This window comes from Stigmatopora nigra, unplaced genomic scaffold (genome assembly GCF_051989575.1).
Source record: "Stigmatopora nigra isolate UIUO_SnigA unplaced genomic scaffold, RoL_Snig_1.1 HiC_scaffold_26, whole genome shotgun sequence".
Taxonomy (NCBI): domain Eukaryota; kingdom Metazoa; phylum Chordata; class Actinopteri; order Syngnathiformes; family Syngnathidae; genus Stigmatopora; species Stigmatopora nigra.
Window position 1 is genome coordinate 789061 of NW_027551605.1, and position 22762 is coordinate 811822.

At 37.7% G+C, this 22762-nt stretch overlaps 1 protein-coding gene and 1 long non-coding RNA gene across 3 annotated transcripts in view; both read right to left on the minus strand.

Annotated features, from left to right (window-relative positions):
• Positions 1 to 14960, minus strand: part of LOC144192354 (glutamate receptor ionotropic, kainate 2) — a 66709-nt gene extending 51749 nt beyond the window's left edge. For both annotated transcript variants that reach the window (XM_077711388.1, XM_077711387.1), the window contains exon 1: positions 14346 to 14960. In XM_077711388.1, the coding sequence (XP_077567514.1) occupies positions 14346 to 14469 (124 nt within the window). In that variant the 5' untranslated portion in view covers positions 14470 to 14960. The remainder of the gene's footprint in view (positions 1 to 14345) is intronic.
• Positions 14961 to 21236: 6276 nt separating this feature from the next.
• The window catches only part of LOC144192410 (uncharacterized), a 36634-nt gene continuing 35108 nt past the window's right edge, over positions 21237 to 22762 (minus strand). Inside the window, exon 3 of the long non-coding RNA XR_013325114.1 lies at positions 21237 to 21317. This is a non-coding gene — a long non-coding RNA (uncharacterized LOC144192410). The remainder of the gene's footprint in view (positions 21318 to 22762) is intronic.

Here is a 22762-nt window from a genome sequence, read left to right on the forward strand (position 1 = left end):
TATAAATGAGGGTTTCAATACAGAAACCATAGAAGAAGAATCGGAAAAACCACTGTGTTGCACTTAACTGTTATTTTTTTACATATTTTTTTAAATGCCTCTTGTGTATGTCTTATCAAATGCTTGCATATGGTGCATACAAAGACACATGCTGCCCCCCAACCTGAATAAAGTATGTTTCCTGATGGCCTCTGCAGGTGACAGATGGCGACCTCACAGCACGGCCTGTAGTAAACTCGCTTTTAATCAAGAGCGATATGCTAATTGTGCGCCACCACCACTCGAGAGAGAGAGAGAGCTGGGTGTCCATCCTTGAGAATGCTGTTTTTATTCCTTTTTTTTATCATGGCGGCCCCCCGCCGTTATGATGCCATCAGGGCGCTATGAAGTATTTACGGTGATGTGAGATGAGCTCCCAGCGTCACTGGATTTAACCTCGGACAACATAAGACATACAACGGCATGGTTGACTTGGAGTAAAGCTTGAGGTTTGAAGACAAAGGGAAATGTTAGGCGGTGGGATTCTAAAGGGATTTTCTGTGTTAGGAAGTCGTGGGGAAGGCTCTATGTTATGCTATCTTTTGTTTTCTGGGTGGAAATGTTTTGTCTGGTGGTAATTTGTCTTTTTATTTAAAGTCATATTTTTAGTTTTTCATTTATTAACATTAGATGTTTATGTGCAATCTGATTGGGTCTCCATTAAAATTTCAGGAATGAATTGGCAAGTTGCAAAAATCATTTGTGCTGACTTTAAATTCAAATCAATGACATATTCATGGTATTGATTAGTTGAATAGAGAGTACTTAATGGTAGTATTGTAGAGGTTTGAAAGCAATTCTAGATTTAAAAAAGCAGTTTTTGCAGTTGCTATTAAAATGTGTTTCTTTTAAATTTTAGGGTCATTATTAAAATGATTTTTAAGCTATTTACTGAAATTTGGTCATTCATTGTCAACCCAGATCAAAAGTACTGACACTAAATAATATACAATCATCAAGTTTCATCATTTTTCTCAGACAATTCACTTACATTTCTTGTAACACAACTACATTTTTTCTTTATAAATATATTTTTTTATTTACTAACAATTAAAGAATGAAGAAAATCCAATTAATAGATTTCCCAGTCCACCCATCATTTTAACTTTTATAGCTCAGAAGGTGTAAAGAAAAAAAAAACCTCCATTTATGTTGCAATTAAGTGACTCGATTATCCTCCCTTTACTTTATTCTAATAGTCACCGTTCCCCTGCTCATCAAACTGCCCATGTTCTGTTCTCCCTCACATTGTAAAATGAACAAAATGACTGTAAAATTACACTTTCTTTCTTGTCGAGAGGCAGATGTTATCTACCAGCGGAGCCAAGAGGTCACAAATTAATTCAGTAGGAAGCTCTTTAACACTCACAGCTGGTTTTGGCAAAAAAGGGGGGGCATCGCCGACATGGTGCATTTTTCACAAGTTCATCCTTACATAATCTCGATAATAACTCATGCATTTAGCCTACACACACACAAAAAAAGGTTTCCATTCACACTCTTAGCAAGACATTAATTTAACAACATGTTATTACAATGCTGTGGGGCACTTATTAAAGATAAACAGACTAACCAAGGTATTAGAAAACCTCTCAGTGTGTGATTCTATGCACACCGGTACCTTCGAACTCACACAGGAATACAAAATGATGCCAGGAAGTACAAAGAAATGAGGGACCAGAAAAAGAGAATTGAGATAAAGAAGGCTCACAGACAAAGGACACTGAAGGACAAATAAAAAAGAAAACAATGGCGATGCAGAAAAACACCTTGGAAAAACAGGTGAGAAGATTTCATAAAGTTATTTTGCAACACTTTGAAGTGAAAGTGTCAAGGAGTGAATGGCATCAATAGATGTACTATAGGGGCATGTGCTGTATTGACTTTAGATGGAAGGAAAGCAAAGTCGCCAGCTTGCAAACAATAAAGATATACAAGGAAGATTTTGCCATTGTAGCATTCAATCATAAAAAGGATAAGAAGAAAATCTATTCACTCTTCCCACCCATCCCCCAAGAGCCTTGAGAATACGCTTGTCAATCTAAATGCCTTGGGACATATAAAGTAAGGAAAATCTGATTCAAAAATCGAAACAAATCAGGCGTAGAACACAGATTTTTCACCCTTGTAATTTCGACTACTGCTCGATGGATCTTGGTAACACAACAGTCCTAAAAAAAAGTCTACCATCGTCTCTCAGATATGTATTTTGTTAAAAATAATGTTTTTCAAACATCTTAAATGCACTTTCAAGGCCCTTGAATGGAATTGAAATCAAATTCTGCAAAATATCAAGTCAGTCAGTTTATACTGAACCACATTTTCAGCTTCTCCCACAAAATCAGATTTTAACACCAGTAAAGTACTGAGATTTCCTGGAAAATCAATTAAAAGTCAGAAAATCCTTGCTTTTACACGCTGTCATAAGGTGATGGCCAAAGTGTGAGAAAGCTGTTAAGGGCAATATAGACTCCTCCAAAAAAAAAAAAATCTATTAAAGAGTGTTAAAAAAAAAGCAGAAGGGGACCCAATCTAGAATGGATGAAAATGTGGGCGGGGTAATGGGGGCTATTAAAATGGACACAAAGGGGTCACTTTAAAGATACTCAATTAAAAGATTGAATGCACGCTCCATTAGAGTTCAACAGACTTCGATACAAACACACACAAGTCCACACACTTTTTTTTACACACTTGTGCCTCAGCCTCAGGGCAGGAAATTGTGAGTTCTTTTTTTGTAGTGGTTATCTGGCAACCCTGGCAGTTCTGCACGCCATACCTGACAAACACAACTACAGGTGCGAGTCGATAAGCCTGCACTTTGCTGCAAGGGTGTGTCCATTCCTCTTTCTTCGCAACAACAAAAGGCCAATTGCGGCAATCCGCAGTGGTGACGTGCGAGTCGAAATGAAAGAGTCGCAGCCACTGATTTAATAAAGGGAAATAAGCCAGAGGCTAAGGGAATCCGAAAAAAAGGAATGGAAGATAAACGAAAACAGTGAAATTGGTGGAAAATTAAAAGATTTTTCAGCTCAAATGCGGCGGCTTTTTGTCTTCAATTTGGGGAAAGATGAGCAGTCGGTGTTTAAATGCATCACGCTTTTCTCCAAATATTAAAAATAGAGCATGCGGAATGGGGGGAAAAAAATCAAATCAAAAGCATCAGATGTGATGGCAGGACGGAATTAGCATAAAAGGTCTTTTGAGAGCATTTTACTCGTGATAACATCAAACTTTGTAAAGGTTAGATGCGTCAATAAAAGTACGTCTTAGGAAGAGTCGCATTTGTTACAGAAGGCTAATAAATAATACTTAAGAATAGCAAATAGAAATAAGAAGATATCTGAGGAAATAATGCCATTCTATATTTACTTCTAATAATCACAGCACCAAAAACAAGTCCATCACTTAGTTTTCAGTATTATTTTTCCCTATGAAACTTTCTTAATAAAGATAGTTTAGTTTCTGCCAGCATTGAAAGCAAATAACAAAGTTGCCAAGATAGTTTGCCAACACGAACATAAACTTTAATGAGCCTAACCTTCACATGTGAAGAATATATAGAAGGAAGTGAGAACAGCCATTGAAAAACCCACACAATCAACCTTCACAGAATTCTTCATCCTATTCACAGAACTGATTATTAGACTGTATGCATTCCAATGTTATAGCAAAGAACAGGATCATAACAGCGGGCATTCTTCCATGGAGATGCTTGACATTGAATGGTGAATGTTGGACAAAAGACGCGGATATTGATTGAAAGAAGATGACGCAAGTGAAGCTGACTGAATAGCTGCTCCTCCAGGTGTCCTTGGTTGACTATTCAAACTGGTCGTGCTGTCAACTCTAAAATTTCCTTCTTCGTTCTGGCCAAAGATGAAGAAAAAACTGGCTCACGGTTCATGGCAACCGAGCGGCTCAGCTTTTTTTTACCCAATCGGTTGACCTCTGTTGCTTTCATTTACGGTGCCCTTTCTTGTTTTTTTTTTGCTACCTGGATGCCACGTAATTGCCTAGGTTTTTAAAGGCCGGCTTCTAAACATCATGACGTCAGCCATGACCAGCAATCAATGTCACTTGTGAGGTGTTTTAATCACCATGGAAGTGCAGAGCAAACATTTAGCCCTGGGACCAATTAGCACAATTGCCAGTGTTCATCATGAACTACTGTCAAGCTATGTTTGTTTCCCCCCATCTGTCCTTGAGGGATGGAAAAATAAAAGTGGTGCAATTCGGACATTTTAGCATTTTGGATTATGTACTATTGCAGTATAAATGATCAGTTAAGAGTATGTAGGCTTCAAAGTTTAGTATCAAAGTGGGTAATAATGCAGTAGCTGAACTTTTATAATCCATATCGCCCTGCAAGGTACACACAGCAGCAGGAGTTGGCTATATAACGTGATGTGAAACAGATGAGGTGCATTTAAGGTTTAGAATTGCCTGGGGATATTTAGCTTGGGTAAATGCTACAAAAGTTGCTTGACTATGTAAAAGGTTTTAGATGTAAAAAAAAAAAGGTATACTGTGAAATGCTACACTAGTAATGCTCAACACAGAATATCGATTTAGGCTGCTACATTTTTAAGTATTTCAATTTGGCTTATTTTCATTTATATAGACTTATAATTACTTGTTGAATGTTTGGATGTGTTTTCATTGATGAAATAATTATTTCATTAAAATATGTTAGTTGTTGTTATGTACTTATTTAGATTTTACCCCTGACAAATGCAAGGATTTTTATTTGTTCTCTTTGCAGTATTATAGACTATTTTTGAGCAAATAAAAACATTGGCAAGTATTTTTATTTGCACAAAATATTCCACAATTTGACTGGCAATAACCAACACAAAATTTGCTAAAATGCTGACAAAAATGTATTTGAAATTGTTTTTTTAAATAATAAGAACCACTAACTATTCTGATTACCTAAACTACAGTGCCTCTAATTTATTTTTAAAAGTTAGTATGAAGTACTTCTTAGATAATATACTTAACTTTTAACTCTTCCATGAACACTTCATAATTTTCCTTCTGAACTTTCCATAAGAATGTACAATAACATTATAAAAACCCTTAGTATTGATATTTTTGTTCATCATATTAAATAATCCAAGTCCTCGTACCATTGTGTTTGGGTTTTTCCAATAGATATCACAATTAAAAATAATAATAAAGCTAAGATGTTGCAGCTGGCGGCAAGATACAAGACGCACTCTGTTTTTATCTATTCTTTAACGCTCTCGCATTCCTCAACGCGTTCACATTCTCACAGATGGTAACCTGTGATAGATGCGCACAAGCGTCGCCATCCGGGACTTGGCGCCGTTAACTCGCCGCGGCTGCCAGTTTTCTCTTTTTTTTCCTCATTAATTCCTCTTAGCAATACAAACATTGATTTTTTTTCTCTTCCGATTCCTAACGTCTCACAGTTGAGTGGAAGTGGAGACAGCCAAATGTGCCATCATTCACCATAGAGGACCATGTGGGAGGATAGTAAAGGATAAACGTTGAATTTAGCGTTTTTAATCATCTGGATTTCTTATACTTATGGTATAAGTACATTGAGGAGACCCCAAAAAGTGGTTGAAAATGGAAAATAGGCCAAAAATGCCGGAGGAAAATCAGTCAAAAGTTCAAACCTGCATTAAGCAAATCTTATGTTAGTTCAGCTCAGGAAAGGTTATTTCACACCATACGCTTTAGACAAATTCAATTATTGTGTATGTTGTGAAGCAGAAAGCGCCGTTATTTGCACATAAGAGTGTTTCTGGGTGTTTTAGATGTGTTGTAGATGTAGTGAATTGATGCAGACGGAAGGAAGCACTTATATAAACATCTAAAAGAAAGCCATGCTGTTTAAATGCTGTAGTTTTGCAAAAAGTATATCATCACATCCAGATTTGGTTATGCTGAGAAGAAGGGTGTCGCTTATCGCTGTGTATTTCCACCGCACCCTTTTGCGCTGGTGTGAAAAGGCCTTAGGCATCTGAGGGATGAGCTTGAGAAGTGCGTTTTTCTTAGTCTTTTCATACAGGTTGTTTTCTTTGTGATGCCACTACCTAAAAAAAAAAAAAACTGAAAATTGCACGTTTACCTTTAAGCTTGGTTTAAAACGCAGGAAGCCAAAATGATTCATATTCCTTCCTTCACATTTTTTTTTTGTTTTAAAACCCAATTGTAAGTTGTGCTGGCAAAGTGAGTGAACCTTCAACCAAGGCTTTTCTTTCTTCCTCTACTCCAAATTTCCACCCTCTCTTATGGCTTCCCCTTTTTCCCTGTCAGCCCAGCGTGACATCAAATTTCTCTCCTCATGCTCATTTTCCCCGGGTAGGACTATGGAGCCGGACAGATCCACGTGCCCTCCATTCCCTTCCATGTGAGTGATCTCGGCTTTGACCTTCAGTCAGCGCTGAGCTGGACGGGCGACTGAGCGAGAAATGCAAGCACGGGGCTCCCCTCTCGAGGGGCGCTCTCTTAGAACAATCGCATACATAACCCCTCACCCTACCAAAAGCCATGAAAATACTTGATTCACCAACCACCTCCATTGGAAAGGTTAAGAATAAGAAAAAAATGGACGTCTTTGGGCCTTGGCTTGATTGGATTAGCCAGTTTAAACCAAGGCCACATCCCAATCGTGTATATATATATAAAAAAAAAAACCATATAAAACAGGCTTGGGTAATGATTCCTTTTTGGAAGTCTGTACCATGAATCTGTCATCAATGCAGCGTTTGAGGCAAGACCTTCAAAGACGGTAAACACATTTGAGAAATCCATCCATATAATATCCGCTGCTTCAGGTCCATGTGTGCCGCTGCATGCTAATGTCAGCGCAATCTCCTCTTTGTTCTTGAAACCCACAGTAGATATTTTTAAACCGTGGAAATCATTTGCCAGCAGAGAGAGGAGAGATGGTTTCATATTTCTATAAGCTACGCCACGCAGGGCCATCTGACACATGAATATTCTAAGCAGCTTTGTGCCTCTTTAAATGTATTTGCGGTGAATGTGCTGGCAGTGGGCCGGGGCCGCGGCCGGGGCGAAGGGTGTTATCTCTAATTCTTGCAATCCTAAACTAAATTCCGCCATGGTGATAATTCAGCTTGGCACAGAGCAAAAAAAAAAGCTGAGTTAATTAACTACAACTACTCCCTTCGCATTTGCTTCTTCCCTTTTGCATGTCCTCGGAACACCCTGCTTTTTCACATACACACTCACACACACACACACACACACTTTTCACTGAATTTTATCGACACATAGCTTGTAACTCATTGACCACATTTCTCAGACATGGTCAGCTAGGGAGCTCACCTTTAAAGGCAAGACATTTTTTTTAAATGAGCTCAAAAAGTGAGCATACTATAGTATAAGCTCCTTTGGGTTCTGATGTCAATATTTTATCCACAATGATGCCTTGACATATAAGTTGTTTTTTCTTATTAATTTTAAATGTGTTTTGCGGATTAAATAATAAGAAAAAAATAGAAAATAACGATTTAAACATTTTCATTTGGCGTCCTTTAGGGAGGACTCTACTCCAAACGGATGGCCTTTTGATTCATTTAAACCCAAAAAAAAATGCAGTCACGTTGAGTTACAAGCTTGGTCAGGGAGCAAAATTTCCATTTTTAATGTCACGACTGTAGTATTCCTTGCAACTAATCTGAAAAGTCATAAAACATCCCTGCCAGCTATAAAAAGCCTAAAGTCGATACAACATATCAATTTTTCATACAAGAGTGCTTAATCTTCAAAGAAGTGATGACTGAATTGGAAACCAATCCATCTAATTACAGGAAAGACAAACGATAGACCATTTGAGACATAACAGACTACATTTACATAAACAACCATTCTAACTCACATACACAAAACAGCACATATTAACCTATAATAAAAAATTACACAAATGCTAAAAGAAGATAAATCCTGAAATTCTTACCACCAGAGTTCTCAACTGGTTCCCTGCATAAGATCAACCAGGTGCTAAGAATAAAAGTGTACATCACCAATGAAGTGCATGCAGGTAGAATAATGTTATTAGTTACCGCTGACACAATTGGAGCAGCACACATTATGCCTGCGGACCTTGCTTTTGGTCTCGCTACGTCCCCCCCTGCATGCTAACATGAGCATCCCTTGTTGCTTTTCCTTAACTCTTGACGCTACAATATTTCTTTACGCTGTAGTCTCCACTTTACCGATCACTATCTAACTCCTCTCTACTTGAATAAGTCATGCCTACAAGTTACAACTCGCCCAAAATACATGTCGCCCGAGGTGTTTCTGTTTTTTTGTTGTTATTTGGGCTTTGTGCAATAATGCACAAATGCACAGCCTGACAAAACACAAACACACCAAAGAAATCATTAAGTGCCGTCAGAAATCCTTAGAGCCGAGCAATGTATCGTGCAGAATTGGTCATGCTCGGCTGCAGTTGCGCCAAGGGCCCGCTGAATTAACACAAAGGCAGATTCTGGTTTAATCGAAGGTGGCTGGCCACCAGACAAGTGTATTTATATCTGTATTTTATGACATGACACTTCTAATAATCACAATAATCTCACAATGAGCACGCAAACTACACCTAAAAATGTAGTGTTACTTACATAGAGTAATTTCAACCTCTTGCGAAACCACTCTAACATAAAAAAAATGACTGGGTAAGTATGGGGAAACAAGCTAAACTATTCAGCATCTATTTTTTTTTACATTGGAACAAGTACATTAGACACGATTGACTACTGACAGAAAGGCCTTATTTTTCTCCATTTAGAAGCCATATTACAAGTAAAGTCTATTTTTTTCAAACTTCAAATTCACAAGGCTTGTTAACAATTCATTTTTTTGGCCCCTAATAATTTATTGATGTTGACTTCAATTTTACAAGACCTTTAGAGTGGAAAAGTGACGACAAGGTGAGTACAACAAAGCTCTATTTGTCAGTAGCAATATTGCGTACATTGATTTCCTTTCCAAGTTATGGTTTAATACAGTAATTCCAACACAAGGTGACACAAAGCAACATAAACATGGTCAGGAAATAAGCAAGCAAAATGTGCTTGGACCACTGTTTGAAGATGATGCTATCAGTCTAGCTCCCGGACCTCCATCTCCTTTGGTCATTGGAATAACAAAAAAAAAAAAAAAACATCTCATTCCACTGTTGACTTTTCTGTCTTTTTCCTTATCTTCCAGAGGCATTTTGTGAATAACAAGTCTGCATGACCCTTGGTGAAATTAGATCACATCTTCCACCATGACTCATTTGCTTATGTGAATGAATAAATGAGCTCTCTTCTTTTTTTTGCCCACCAGTAAACTGCGGCATGACGCCACTCCTTGCTGCATTTCCCGCCTCATTTCACCCGTACCAGCCCAAAATAAGCGAAAGGTTAAAACGGCACCTTCTAATTTCTATGATTTCGCCGTTTTTCCAAAGTGGACAATTTTTTTTACTTTCTTTTTCCTCGGGAAGAAAGCGGAAACGAAACGGCTAAATATTTACTTGAGCGGCTCGGAGACGTCCTTGCCGTATCCATGACGACAACATCCCGTTTAGTGCCCTCCGTAAGCACGAGTGAGCAGGATATAAAGGCACAAGTGTGTTTTATTAGGGTGAGTAAAAAGGCTGCAGCGGTTCCTATAAAAATGCATGTATCTTCAGCTGATGACTATAAAAACTCGTCAAGCATTTTGTGTTACAAGGTGAGGCCACCGCTACAAGAATTGACACGAAATGCCACTGTTTTGTTGCATGTTGGAACATGCCTGCGTGTGTTAGTGGGGACGGCTGTCTGACAGGAGAACAATACTACAGGCAGCCTGTCTTGGCAAAGCACAAGTGGGTACCGGAAGGAAACGGACAGGCCCAGGGGAGCTGACCTCCACATTTCGGACTCCTTTTTTTTTTGGCATTATTTGATGAGTCAGCATATCCCACAGGACAGGGCATGCAATGGAAAAGACCATTTATGCTAGGTTTTTTCCTTAAATGATGCAGTCCATCCCGTGGATGTCATCTAGATTTGCCTGTTTTGTTTTTGTGACTATTCCTTCAAAAAGAGCCTTTTTGATGTATAACGTTATCAGGTCAAAATAACTTGGGGAGATGTGTAGGGCTTTTAATTTCTGAAATTATGACAAACTAGTAAATCTACATATGTTGCAGTTGATCGAAACAATGGGATTTACAAAGTAATGAAATTACATAATAGACAATCAGGTGACTGTTTTGGAAAATTAATTGCCCACCCCTGCTCTAAGTGATTGTTAAAAAAAATAAATAAACATGCATCTTATTTCAGATTTCTTTCTAATCCAAAATGTCATTAACAAATAAGTCATGGCAGTGTAAGCAGGGGACAAAACGCGTGTAATTGGATATTCTCAGATCCGTATCAGGACTTAATTACTAGCCATTTTCTACAGTATACATTCTGATCAAGGTCGCAGGTCGTCCATCTCAACTAACTTTTGTGGGAAATTTAACTCCATCCATGATTGGTCACCAGTCAATCACAAAACCACACCAATATCAGTGACCAGCTTAGGTATACATGATTAAACTGGTATGAAAGAGATATATGCCAATGTGAATCTATCATAGCTGAGTTGTGCTTTTTTTGTGACACTTATTCCAAAATAGGAAACAGTCTCAACAAAGAGTGTTAGAAAGAATGTGAGAAGAGAAGAATATACAATAGAAGTATTGATATTCAATGAAGTGAGACTAAATCATCATTTGTTGGCAAAACAAATGTGTTTTCTTTTATGCTTCCAACATATTCAAAAGTTGTTAAATTCATTTAACACTTGGGCGACAGATAAGAATCTAAAAATTGTGAAAAACAGAACGTGGGACGCAATTCAACTTTACTTTTCATTGAATAATTACCATTTCCAGAATTTAAATACATTAAAGAGCAGTCCAATTGCTTCTATTCAACCTTAAGAATTGGATATAAATTATGACCATAACTATATTAATTGACACTCTTGTCATTTACAGGAAGATTAATGATAAAGTATTTGTCTCAGTATTTCAATGAGCATCCTTTAAACAGTTAAAAGTGCAAGATTCTAAATCCAGCAAACAAGAATGTTCAACAGCAGATCACTGTCCAGTGCTGCCAAGAAAGCAAAATCTCTGTCCAGGGTGCTGAATAAAAAAAGTCTCTCTCACAGACATCAGCCTGACATTTTTTAGCAGGTTTTACGGTCTGGCATCAGAAAAGGGCTGTGGAGGAAAACGATTATCAGATTTATCCTGCAGCAAAATGTCTCGGTGACACGAATCACCTCTTATCTGCCGTGAATATTGACTCTGATGCCTGTCTGATGCAGCCTCCACACGGCCCGCATGCTTCTAATCAAAATGCACAGCGCAACAAAAGTAAGACTAGATCATATCTATTGTAATTACACATCCCGCACACCCTAATAAATCCAAACCAGTACAAAGATTCTACGGAGATCTATTGCCTTTAAAATTATCCTAAGATCTCTTTGGAATGACATTGGATCAATTTTGGGTTTTATGATATTTGTGATTGGACTGCAGCCATCCATCTATTTTCTATACTGCTAGTATGTCCTTGTCCTAATTAGGGTCACAGCTGAGCTACACCATCTCCAAGCTGAGTCACAACATTAAAAATGGACTGGTCACAAGCAGGTTTCCCATCATACAAAAGCACCAGTCATATCTGCGCATATTATTTCTGCAATGCAGGAAAAATCCAGACCAAAAAAAACAACAATAATTTAAAACTTGCATATTTCCACAACAGTAGACCCACTTTGAAATCTATAAAATTATGGCTAAATTGAAATCAGATGTATGCATGTATGTGTGTATATATGTGTATATAAGTGTATATGTCTATATGTATGTATGTGTATATATATATATATATATATATATATATATATATATATATATATATATATATATATATATATATATATATATATATATATATATATATATATATATATATATATATATATATATATATATATATATATATATATATATATATATATATATATATATATATATATATATATATATATATATATATATATATATATATATATATATATATATATATATATATATATATATATATGATTTTAATTTAGGCATGAATTAACCTTGTGTGAAACCTGTTTAATTGAACAAAAAACGCTATGACAGTATTCTGTTTGATAAATTGCAGCAGGTGGATACAAAGGGTAATTGTACCATCTGCATACACTTGAATAAACAATTAAATGTTCCCCTACCACTATGTGCCGCAGGCATAGAAAGATAGAAAGACACGCAAAAAACACTTTTTGCACATTCCTCTTCCATACTGCTTATCCCCACAATAAGCTGGCGCCTATCCCAGGTAAGTATGGGCAGAAGGCGGGGTACGTCCTGAACTGGTCGCCAGCCAATTGCAGGCAGCATGGACAAACAACCCACTCATACCAACACTCACACTATAGTGAATTTAGAGTTTCAAAAGAATACCGTGCATGTTTTTTTATGTGGAAGGAAGCCGGACTATACCTATAAAATACATGCAAACTCCACACTGAAGGCAAGAGCCTGGGATTGAACCTTGAATCTCAGAACTGCGAGGCAGAGTAAATTCTGTTGACTATACATTTTGTTTCAGATCTAATTAAAACATTTCTAAGGTGAAATAATACTATTTAAAAACTTCAAACTTTGCACTGCGGCTTTTTCCCTCCATTTAACTGTGGTACAATACGGATACTGCAACCTATGTCCTTGCAGGACGCGTGAAACTCAGAAGCCCCCCCCATCAAATTGGGGGTGCATTGGGGAGACAAACAGAACTCGTTGTCATTGCGGTGTCTCTTGCAGAATTCGCCTGACTTTCAAATCGGACCCCCAGGGTGAAGGGGTATTGCAAGGACATGTTGTCAACACTGGCTGATACCCCTGTCACTCTTTAAATGCACTCTGTCCACCGTGCTGTGTGCTAGCAACAAACACAGTTAAGATTCGAACACAGTCAAGACGGCGAGACACAAAACATACCAACCAATGCTTGATCTGCATAAATGATATAACCCTTCCATATAGATGCACCATGTGATTACTTTCAAGTGTGGCACTTTTACAACACCTTCCAATTTAGCCAATTAACTCCAAAGGGATGTCGATGCCAATAACATTAAGTAGTGGAGGGGGATGCAGAGGGGAGATTGAGTTTGCTAAGCCCATTGATTGCGTAGATGCGCACCTGGCCTTCTTGTTTACACATAACTGTGTACTGTGACAAAATATTACAGTGATGTCTTTTTCTGCTGGCCTGTCATACTTCAATTATAGTTTAAGTATGAATACAGTGACTTGACTACAGTGGCCAAAAGGGTTATAGTTCCTGTCAATTACTTTTTTTTCACAAAGAGATAAATGAGTCCTAATGAGAAATGTTCGGGGCTTACAATGTTAATGAACTTGCAAACTAAATACTGCACACATTTTCAGCACGGATAAATATTTTAAAGGCTCATTCCTGCATAATTGCCAGTTGGGTTTAAGTGTGGAACAGAAGTCTCTAAGCAGCGTAAAACATCTGAATATTGATCACAAATGCAGGCATAAATGAAAAATTACAAAGACTTTACCTAAGTGCCCTGCATATTTTTCCTTAAATACAACATATTCTGTTTTTGATCAACTGAACAGAAAGCGCCACCCTTTTATGTGCAATAGGTGACACCGTGCAGTCACGGCAAAGTCGAAGACCAGCGGCTTCCAACCGAGTTTAATTTTGAGACCCCCGTTTGTGAGCTTCTCCATTAGACAGTTGAAGCTTATCGCCTACAACATTGAGTCAAGGACAGAAATATGGGCTGCTTGCATGTCCATCAATGTAAAAATAACTATTCATATATTTAAAATCATGCAACATGTAAAGTTTTTAATGAATCTAACATAGATTTCTTTTAATTTGGGATAAAATCCAAAAACGAGATTTGACCCCAGTACTCCAAAGCACTATAACAGATGTATGGAATAACCATGGAACCATTTCCAAAACTTCTATACCTATAGCCTATATTGTCACATTATAACAGACACGCACACACACATGTAGTCAATGCAAGAGAAAGTAAAGCAGCAGCAACAGGGTTTCGACAACTCTGAGCGAAGGGGAAAATGAGTCTCAACAAATCCATTTCACCAGCTCAATGTCATTTCAATGTGGACCCCCACACTCACATTGTGTTTCCAAGGGAGCCGTCAATAAAAGCAATCTTACCGAATCTTAAAACGTGCGGCATCCCGCGAGAGTGACCGAGAAAGAGCAGCAGAAGCGAAATGAGGCTGAGCTTGGACCTGAAAACGACACTGCTTATCATCAGTGGACGGGAGGTAATCTTCATGTTGTTTGCGAAAAAATGAACAAAAACACTGTGGTTTTTAAATCCCGCCGGCGCGTGGCTTTGAGTCCCGGTTCCTTCCGACTCAAAACAAGGATTTTCTTTTTTTTTAGGGGGGGGTAAATGGCCGTGTGAGGATCACGGCATGGTCACTCGCGTTCTCCCAAAATCCATTAGCAGTCCCGGCATGGTCGGTCCTCGTTTTGTTCACTGCACCAACGCGCCACAATCCTTCAGCTCCAGAGACGACGGGACATCCATGTCGAGGGGGTCCGCGTGAGGAGAGGAGGCGTGTGCGTGTGTTAGTGGCAGGGGAGACAGAGCCCGAGCATGGGCTTGTTGAGGTGAGGATGCGGGAGCGGGGATGACGAGCGCCAAGCAGAGGACACGGCAGCGATGTGCAGCACCCCCTCCTCTCTTGCTACTCTCCCTATTCGCTCTCTCTCTTTCTCTCCTCCGATGTGGCTCTATAGGTTGCATGCACTCCCGTTCTACTGCACTGCCGCACAGCCAGTGACGTGGTGCCAAGGTTAGTGGAGGAGAGAGAGAGAGACTGAGCGAGAGAGAGAGCGGAAGAGAGAGAGAGAGAGCGAAAGAGAGAGAGAACGATGGGGGACGCAAAATTGTTCAGTTTTGTTTATCAAATAACGAAAAGATTGTTTTTCTTCCTTACTATCTATATACTATGCATGCTTATATATATATATATATATATATATATATATATATATATATATATATATATATATATATATATATATATATATATATATATATATATATATATATATATACATGTATATACATACATGTATATACATACTTATATATACATACATGTATATACATACTTATATATACATGTATATACATACTTATATATATACATAAATACATGTATATACACACATATATACATACTTGTATATACATATATATATATATATATATATATATATATATATATATATATATATATATATATATATATATATATATATATATATATATATATATATATATATATATATATATATATATATATATATATATATATATATATATATATATATATATATATATATATATATATATATATATATATATATATATATATATATATATATATATATATATATATATATATATATATATATATACATAGGTATAAAGCAGTCTTTAAAATGTTCCTACAGTGACGCAAAGAGTATTTACAACCTTCTCAAAATCGCATTTTTCTATGCATAGTTTGCAAGATTAGTTAGACCTCACTTGGATCTAAACGGTGACAGAGCAAAAGTGAACAAACATATTTTAAAACTTCAACACGATTATAGAGCTGCACATAATTTTAGTTTATACTGCTCCCCTCACCCAACCACACCGCCATCACCCCCACAAACAGACTCTTGGAGCAGTCACAACCCAAGCACCCCCTCAGATCCATCCTTGGACCAGTACAATCAAGAAATAACTTAAATAGATGCTGTCTGACAAAATCAAGTGGACAGAAGCTCTAAAAAAAGGTACGACAAAACGCTATTATTAAGAGAAACTAAAAAAAAACTGTAGTCATCAACATCTATCAGTTTGGAAAGGGTTATAGAGCTATTTCTAATGTTTTAGAACTCCCATGAGAGACATTTTCCACAAATAGACCAAAGATGGAACATCAACTACAAAAAATGATTTCATGAACTAAGTGAAGAATCATCCTGGATAACACAAAGGAACCCAAGAACAAAATACCTTCTTTGCCCCAGTTAAGGTCAATGTTCATGACTCAATAATACGGAAAGAGACTGGGCAATCAAGACAGTCATGGCAGAGGTCCAAGGTGAAAACCAAATAAAAATAAGCCTCATCTTAGTGATGGCTATGACTTTTATTTGGGATATTTTATGAACAGATGTCAAAAGAGTTTAATTTAACAAAACGGGAGGAGAGAGGTGCAGTGTGGACCATAACTGACGTCAAACATAGGATTTAAGGGTCTGAATTACTGTAATTGATGGCGTGAATTCTGATTGTTGCCATAAAATCCTTAAGGAGAAACTAAAATCCATTATTACTTGGTTATCATGAATTATTATTATTCATTCATTCACTTAACTGTGATATCTATGATTACATATGAGAACTGCAGACGGAGTAAGTACTTTTTCACAGCACTGCATGCAAAATTACTCTCTGAATCAAGTAATGAGGCATGTAAACATTAAACGACTCTATGAAATGTGTACGGATGAACATGCAAATAGATACTACATGTATACTCGTGTCTGTATCATGAGAGTATGAGAAAAATAGCAAGCCAAGTCAGCAAAACCGTGACAAATGTTGTGTTGCAATGAAATGATGATCCCAGGAGACAGCAAGTCAATTTTGACAAGATTAACTCAACCAGAAGTTGACATGCTTTTGTTCCTTTTTTTTCTTTTAGCTGATTCACTGCAATTGCCAACAATAGACATCCACTCTATTTTAGTTGTAATAAATAGCTCGCATTAAAATTCAGATTCTGGCTCTTAAAGGCAATGAGTTCACCTCAACCAAGTGTTTTGCACTAACTGTCGTTACAAAGTTGACAATTTGACGCTAGAATAATCAGGTATTAAATAAACTGCATCTGAAATTCAATTTTCATTAAGAAAAAATGTCAAGACTGCTAAACAAACCACAGGAAATGAAAGAATAAAGTCCATCAGTCCTCATAAAAACTTTGAAGAAAGGGACTGTTTTAAGGCTAAGGCATAATGGTTTATGTTTGAAGAAACATGGGAAGTCGCGAGTGGCCTTATCACCCTGATTAACAACTTCAAAGCGGCCGTATCCACCGGATATGTCCCACAAAGATGCATATCTGCAATTCTGGAATGGGCTACATGTTATTGATTTAACACCACCCACATCTTATCAGCATCCACCTCCAATGAACATCTCCTAGTGGGTCGATGGGGCAACACAAGCTTTATGCTCAGCAGGCCTGCTATCAAAGATAGACATTGTATTTTATCCCAATAAATAAGTCAAAGCTTTGACCAGCAGGAAAAACTTATTATTGAAACTGTGGGGGAAATCTCTTAACTTAATATTTCACCTCTCTGGATAATTATCAATTATGGGTGAGGAGTCATGATAGGGTATGATATTTAAATATGCATGCATCACAAGATAACATAACACAACAATTAATGATAAAAAAAACTATTTTGATAGGGTTATTCAAATGTTGCTTTGGATTTAATTAAAGTTAACTAAACGAAATGAGCTGTGGTCCTCAATTGCAATTTAGTGTGTGTTACTTTTCCTCAATTCAATAAAAGTGCTAATGTGCACACAATTTTGCAATTTAGGTAAACTTTCCCAAATAAACAAATACATATTTTCCACCAAAAACTGCAAAATCCTAGATTCTAAGTAAGTGATGAACAATTCTGCTTTTTACATGTGGATGCTAAGTATTCTACCATTTCAGATGATGCTGACTATTTCTAGTTAATTGACACACTCTCACCCACTAAAAAATGTCTGCACATAAATTAGAAAGCACATCCAAATTTAGCATTGTAATTATCAATGCTTGTCTCTCCCCATGAGCACACCAAGATGACTAAATGTGTCAATAAGGACATCCTGCTAACGCCTACTCTTATTTTTACTAGAAAAGCTGCATGACTGGCAATAAAAAAAGACAAAAATCACATTTTGGTAGTAGTGATGCCTGTGTTGCATATGCAAATGAGATTCCCTTGCAAAGGAACCCCAAGTTTTGCGTGAACATTGACTTTGAGCGAGTGTCACTTTGCGTGGGTCTGCACGGCGGCCATCTGCAGCGTCAGAAAATCAAAAGAGAATGGGAGCCATCGTGTCGCCATCTGGGCCATTTGCATAATTACGCTGAAGTTGAGGATTTAGGCACAAGTCGGCAGATCCTCACAACGCATGAAAGAAATACCCCACGCTAGCAGGAACTAGAACTTGACCTTTTACAGGCACGTGTTTTAACATTAAAAAGCTACACTACAATAAATCACCTACTGTAGGTCAGATACAGGTCAAATATTCTATTCTCTCATATATTTTAAATATAGCTCTCGTGGTAGATCTCATCCAAAATGCTATTATGGCCAATTCGGGAACAGTAATTGACAGCCGGACCGAGTTCTTGATTATCCTTCAGTGAATTTCAACACCAGGCTTTCAGATTGTCTTGTCAAGTAAACAGATGGCACCGGAGATGCTTTATGAATACACAGATTCCACCGGCTTTACATCTCCCGGAGTTGGCTCGCAGCAGAGTGGATCCACTTATCCCAAATAGGAAGGATGAGGCCAGCGTCTCAGTGAAACTTAGCACGGAATACTCGCATATTTCACAAGGGCGCTTTGCCTGCTGGAGGCTGGGTCTTTATGCTCAGCTAGCACCAGTCTAAATATGATAGATGAGAGCCAAAGACTTGTGTACTCAGGTGGCTACGGCATAATGCGCCTAAATTTCGCAGCTCATTATTTTCACAGTCGTTATATGCATACTCTGTGCTTGTAGTTTGGTCAGTGGATGGCTAACTTATGATAGGATATATGTAAGGGTGGTCTAGGGGAGCTCCCAAATGGCACAGTCAAATCAGTTATTTTACGTAGCGAACAAGGGTGATGTAGAATTGAAAAGGGAGTACAGAATTGTTCCGGTAGAATAAGCAGAAGCTTTATCCGTGCAGAAATCCTGTGTTTCCTAATAAAACAGCGGTAGATCTCTAGGGAGTCTGCAGGAGCAGGAAAACTTTGTTTATATAGGCCCAAAGAAGAACTTTTCTTTGTTCCTGCAAACGCGCCAATAAATTGAAGGGTGGACCTCAAACTCGAAGAGGTGGAGGAGCTTCTGCTGTGCGGACTCACGGCGCCACCGGCTGGTTGCCCCATGCGGTGTATTTAACTCATCGTTAACTTGCCAGATATTTAATCCTAGTTAAAAAAAAAAAAAACTACAGAAGTGAGTTTATCTTATGATGATGACAAAAGACAACAATTAAATCCTATATATTTCCAAGACTTAAAACGTGACAGTTCTACACTATTTGTTACAAACAGATGGGCCTAATGTATTTCCGAGGGTAATTATTGTGGATTTATGTCACTCATATTTTTTTCTATAGAACTTATAATGTTAGCAAATTGGTTATTTCAGAAGTTTATATGAAAAGAGTGTTTCTTTCTAGGGACAAGCTGTCATTTCTGTCAGCACTTGAATCAGTCAATGGGTAATAATGATTTACATTCTTTCCATCCGTGTTCAACATGGCATTTGAAAAAAAAGAAATGCGAATTGACGCCAAAGTATCGTGTCTGATGTGCTACCAGTTGTTTACAGCACAGTGGCTCACGGGGATGTTGTCCCGCTGATTGACTTAGTTACATTGATTGGCGCTCTCTGAAATCGTCTTGACTCGCCGGGAAGCACTCCTGCGCCATTCCAGAGAGTGTATCCCATTTGCATCCCTGATCAAACCGTGTCATTTTTGAAGGAGACTGCAAATGAGTTGAGTTTATCCACAAGACTACATGAGTTGTACACACATAGCCACACTTCTTTACCAATTGCCTAGTGTCTTTTCACTAAAGCATTCTCACACTGCAGAAAGCAAAAGGGGACTTTATGCAAAGGAGAGATAACCACTACTAAAAGCCTTTAGCCTCACTCTACGCGAGCGTCTCTCACACTCTCTAGCCTTCTCCATCATCCCTCCATCCTCCCTCCCTCCCTCCCTCCCTCTCTCACTTGCCCAGACGTACTGGTGGTGGAAACATAGCACTGGCACACACAGAGAGGTGGGTGCCATGGAAACGAGAAGCTGATGCGCTTTGAATGGTAAAGCCTGACAGAGAGGACTTTCATTCACTTCAATTGCCCCACGCTAACGGCTACTGCATTATTCAGTATGTCACAATTGCATTTTAACATGACAAGGTCCGCCAAAGCTAACAACCGTTCCCCTCACCTGCCTGTTATTGTGAAATAGCTGTGGCTAAAGATGGCTTCGCTTTGTGACAGGCTGAATAGGAGCTTTATACAAAGCTGACATTGGCCTGTTGCATACACACATTTACAGGGTTTGGTGATTTTGAACTCTTGGGGTTAACTGGAGTATTCCTGAGTATTTATGGTTCACTTTTTTTTGACCTACTGTAAATATGACAGGGTTTTAACTGTAGAGTACAACAGGAGTGAAAAGGTTTCTTATCTTACATTTGACATTGGTTGAGAAAGATGGCAAAGACATCAATTTTTTTGTGAGTTTCTCCATAAAACACAATAATATCTACTCTTATAATTGTGTGCCTTCTCTGTAAATCAACTATTTTTTCTATTGGTTTACGATGGTCAGATTGAAATTGTTATTCTGGCAAATGCCTTGCTTATCAGTTCCCTTTTTAGTGTTTGGAACCATTGATTGGTTAATGTTGCGACCTGTGAACGTCCATTCTGCCAATAGGACTTGTGATATATACAACAGGGTTAACTTTTACAATCTTTGACCCCAACCATTTTGTGAGTAGATGGGTGAGGAAAAAGCACTGTTAACACAACCACAGTGTACTGCTAATCTGTCTTTTACACAGAAAGTCAAAATGCTTACACACACGCTTTGTTTATCACCACGCCTGTAATTTGCTTACCCTTACAAGACAACACAAATCAGTCACTAAAAATAAATCAACCTGCAATAACAGACAACTAACAAATAGAAAAATGAAGTATCAAAACCTTACCATCAGGCATTTGGAGCTCCGAAGGCAACTTCAAAATGAACCAAGACCATCCAGCTCTCTCTAGTTAACTTGGTCAGAGTCTGCAATTAATAAAGTAATTCATTAGAAAGTAAACAAGAAGTAGGACTCCAAATAATCAATCTGTAGACATCCCTAAAATCTATCCCCCAAATTTCCATCTGATGCTCCTGATTGCTCCCAATACAGAGAAACCTTATCAGGTAATGTGTATACACCTTTAATTGAGTTGACTTTTAAAGACAAGATCGTAAAAAGTCAGACAAGCTAAAGAAATGCTTCCAATGATATCTAAAGGACCTCTATGGGAATACATTCCACAGCAACAACAATTAGTCAAGTGAGACAGTTATTAGGACGTCTCTGCAAACTGTCACTTGCTGTTAGTGCTGACAAATGTCTGTAAAGCTGCTCATCACCCCTACTCATCATCCCCCCCAACCCACTAACACCCCTTTACCCCTTGGCATCAACAGCAAGGCAAACTTGCAACTGGAATTGCGTCATTATTTTTGGATGTGGCAGCTGCTGCAAAGTACATGGATGAATGTAGGCAAAGATATACAGTAGAACAGACATTTAAAAAAAATAGTAGAGAATAGAAAAATACAGACATAATACATAATTCAATGTATTATTGACCCATTTTGTAAAATACAGTACAACACACATATTGCACCATAATGTGCAGCAGGCTGTCTTGGTAAAGTGACAAGGAGTGCAAGGAGGAAATTAATGGCTAATAAATAAGCCATTAGTCATTCTGGCAACAGGTGGATATGGGTTTATTGTTACTTCTCAAATCTGACGCAAGTGTATTACACTGTTCTTCCATTTGGTCACTATGGTACTTCCATTAGATGAAAGAAATAGCAAAATGTGGTATGATATTGTATGGTAATGATTCTACCATAAAATATAATTCAGTATATTACATGATATAACTTTGTATTGAAATACGGAGTACTATAATGGTTCATATAGTGCTTTGTACTGCTAATAGATAGGTGTTCACTGAGTAATGATATATAATGATAATTATATAGTACAGTTAATCATCATACAAGTATTATATTTTAAAGTACAGTATGCTGTTGGCTGTGTGCACTATAAAATTATTTAGTAATTAAGTAATTCAGTATGCAATAATAATATAAACAATGCAGTAAATGTATGTTGTTTATCGTGGATATTTTGTTTAAATACGTATAACTCCAGATACTTTTCTATGTAGAGTACTACGTACTAGTGAATAGGAATACTGAGTGCCGTGTCCAAGTCCCTGTTTCATTTGAACACATTTAGACAACTGTTAAATGAAAGTCAATTATTCATAACAAGCATACAGCATCCATGGCATCTTGAAAGACATCTTTATTGCCAAGTGGTGTATACAAGTCAGTGTGTCTGTTTTGCTGAGTATTGCAATCAATATTTGCAATTACCTTGGCATTTCCGAAGCTTCTGACCTCCGCAAGGGTTCGTAAAGCAAAATAGAGCGCAAACA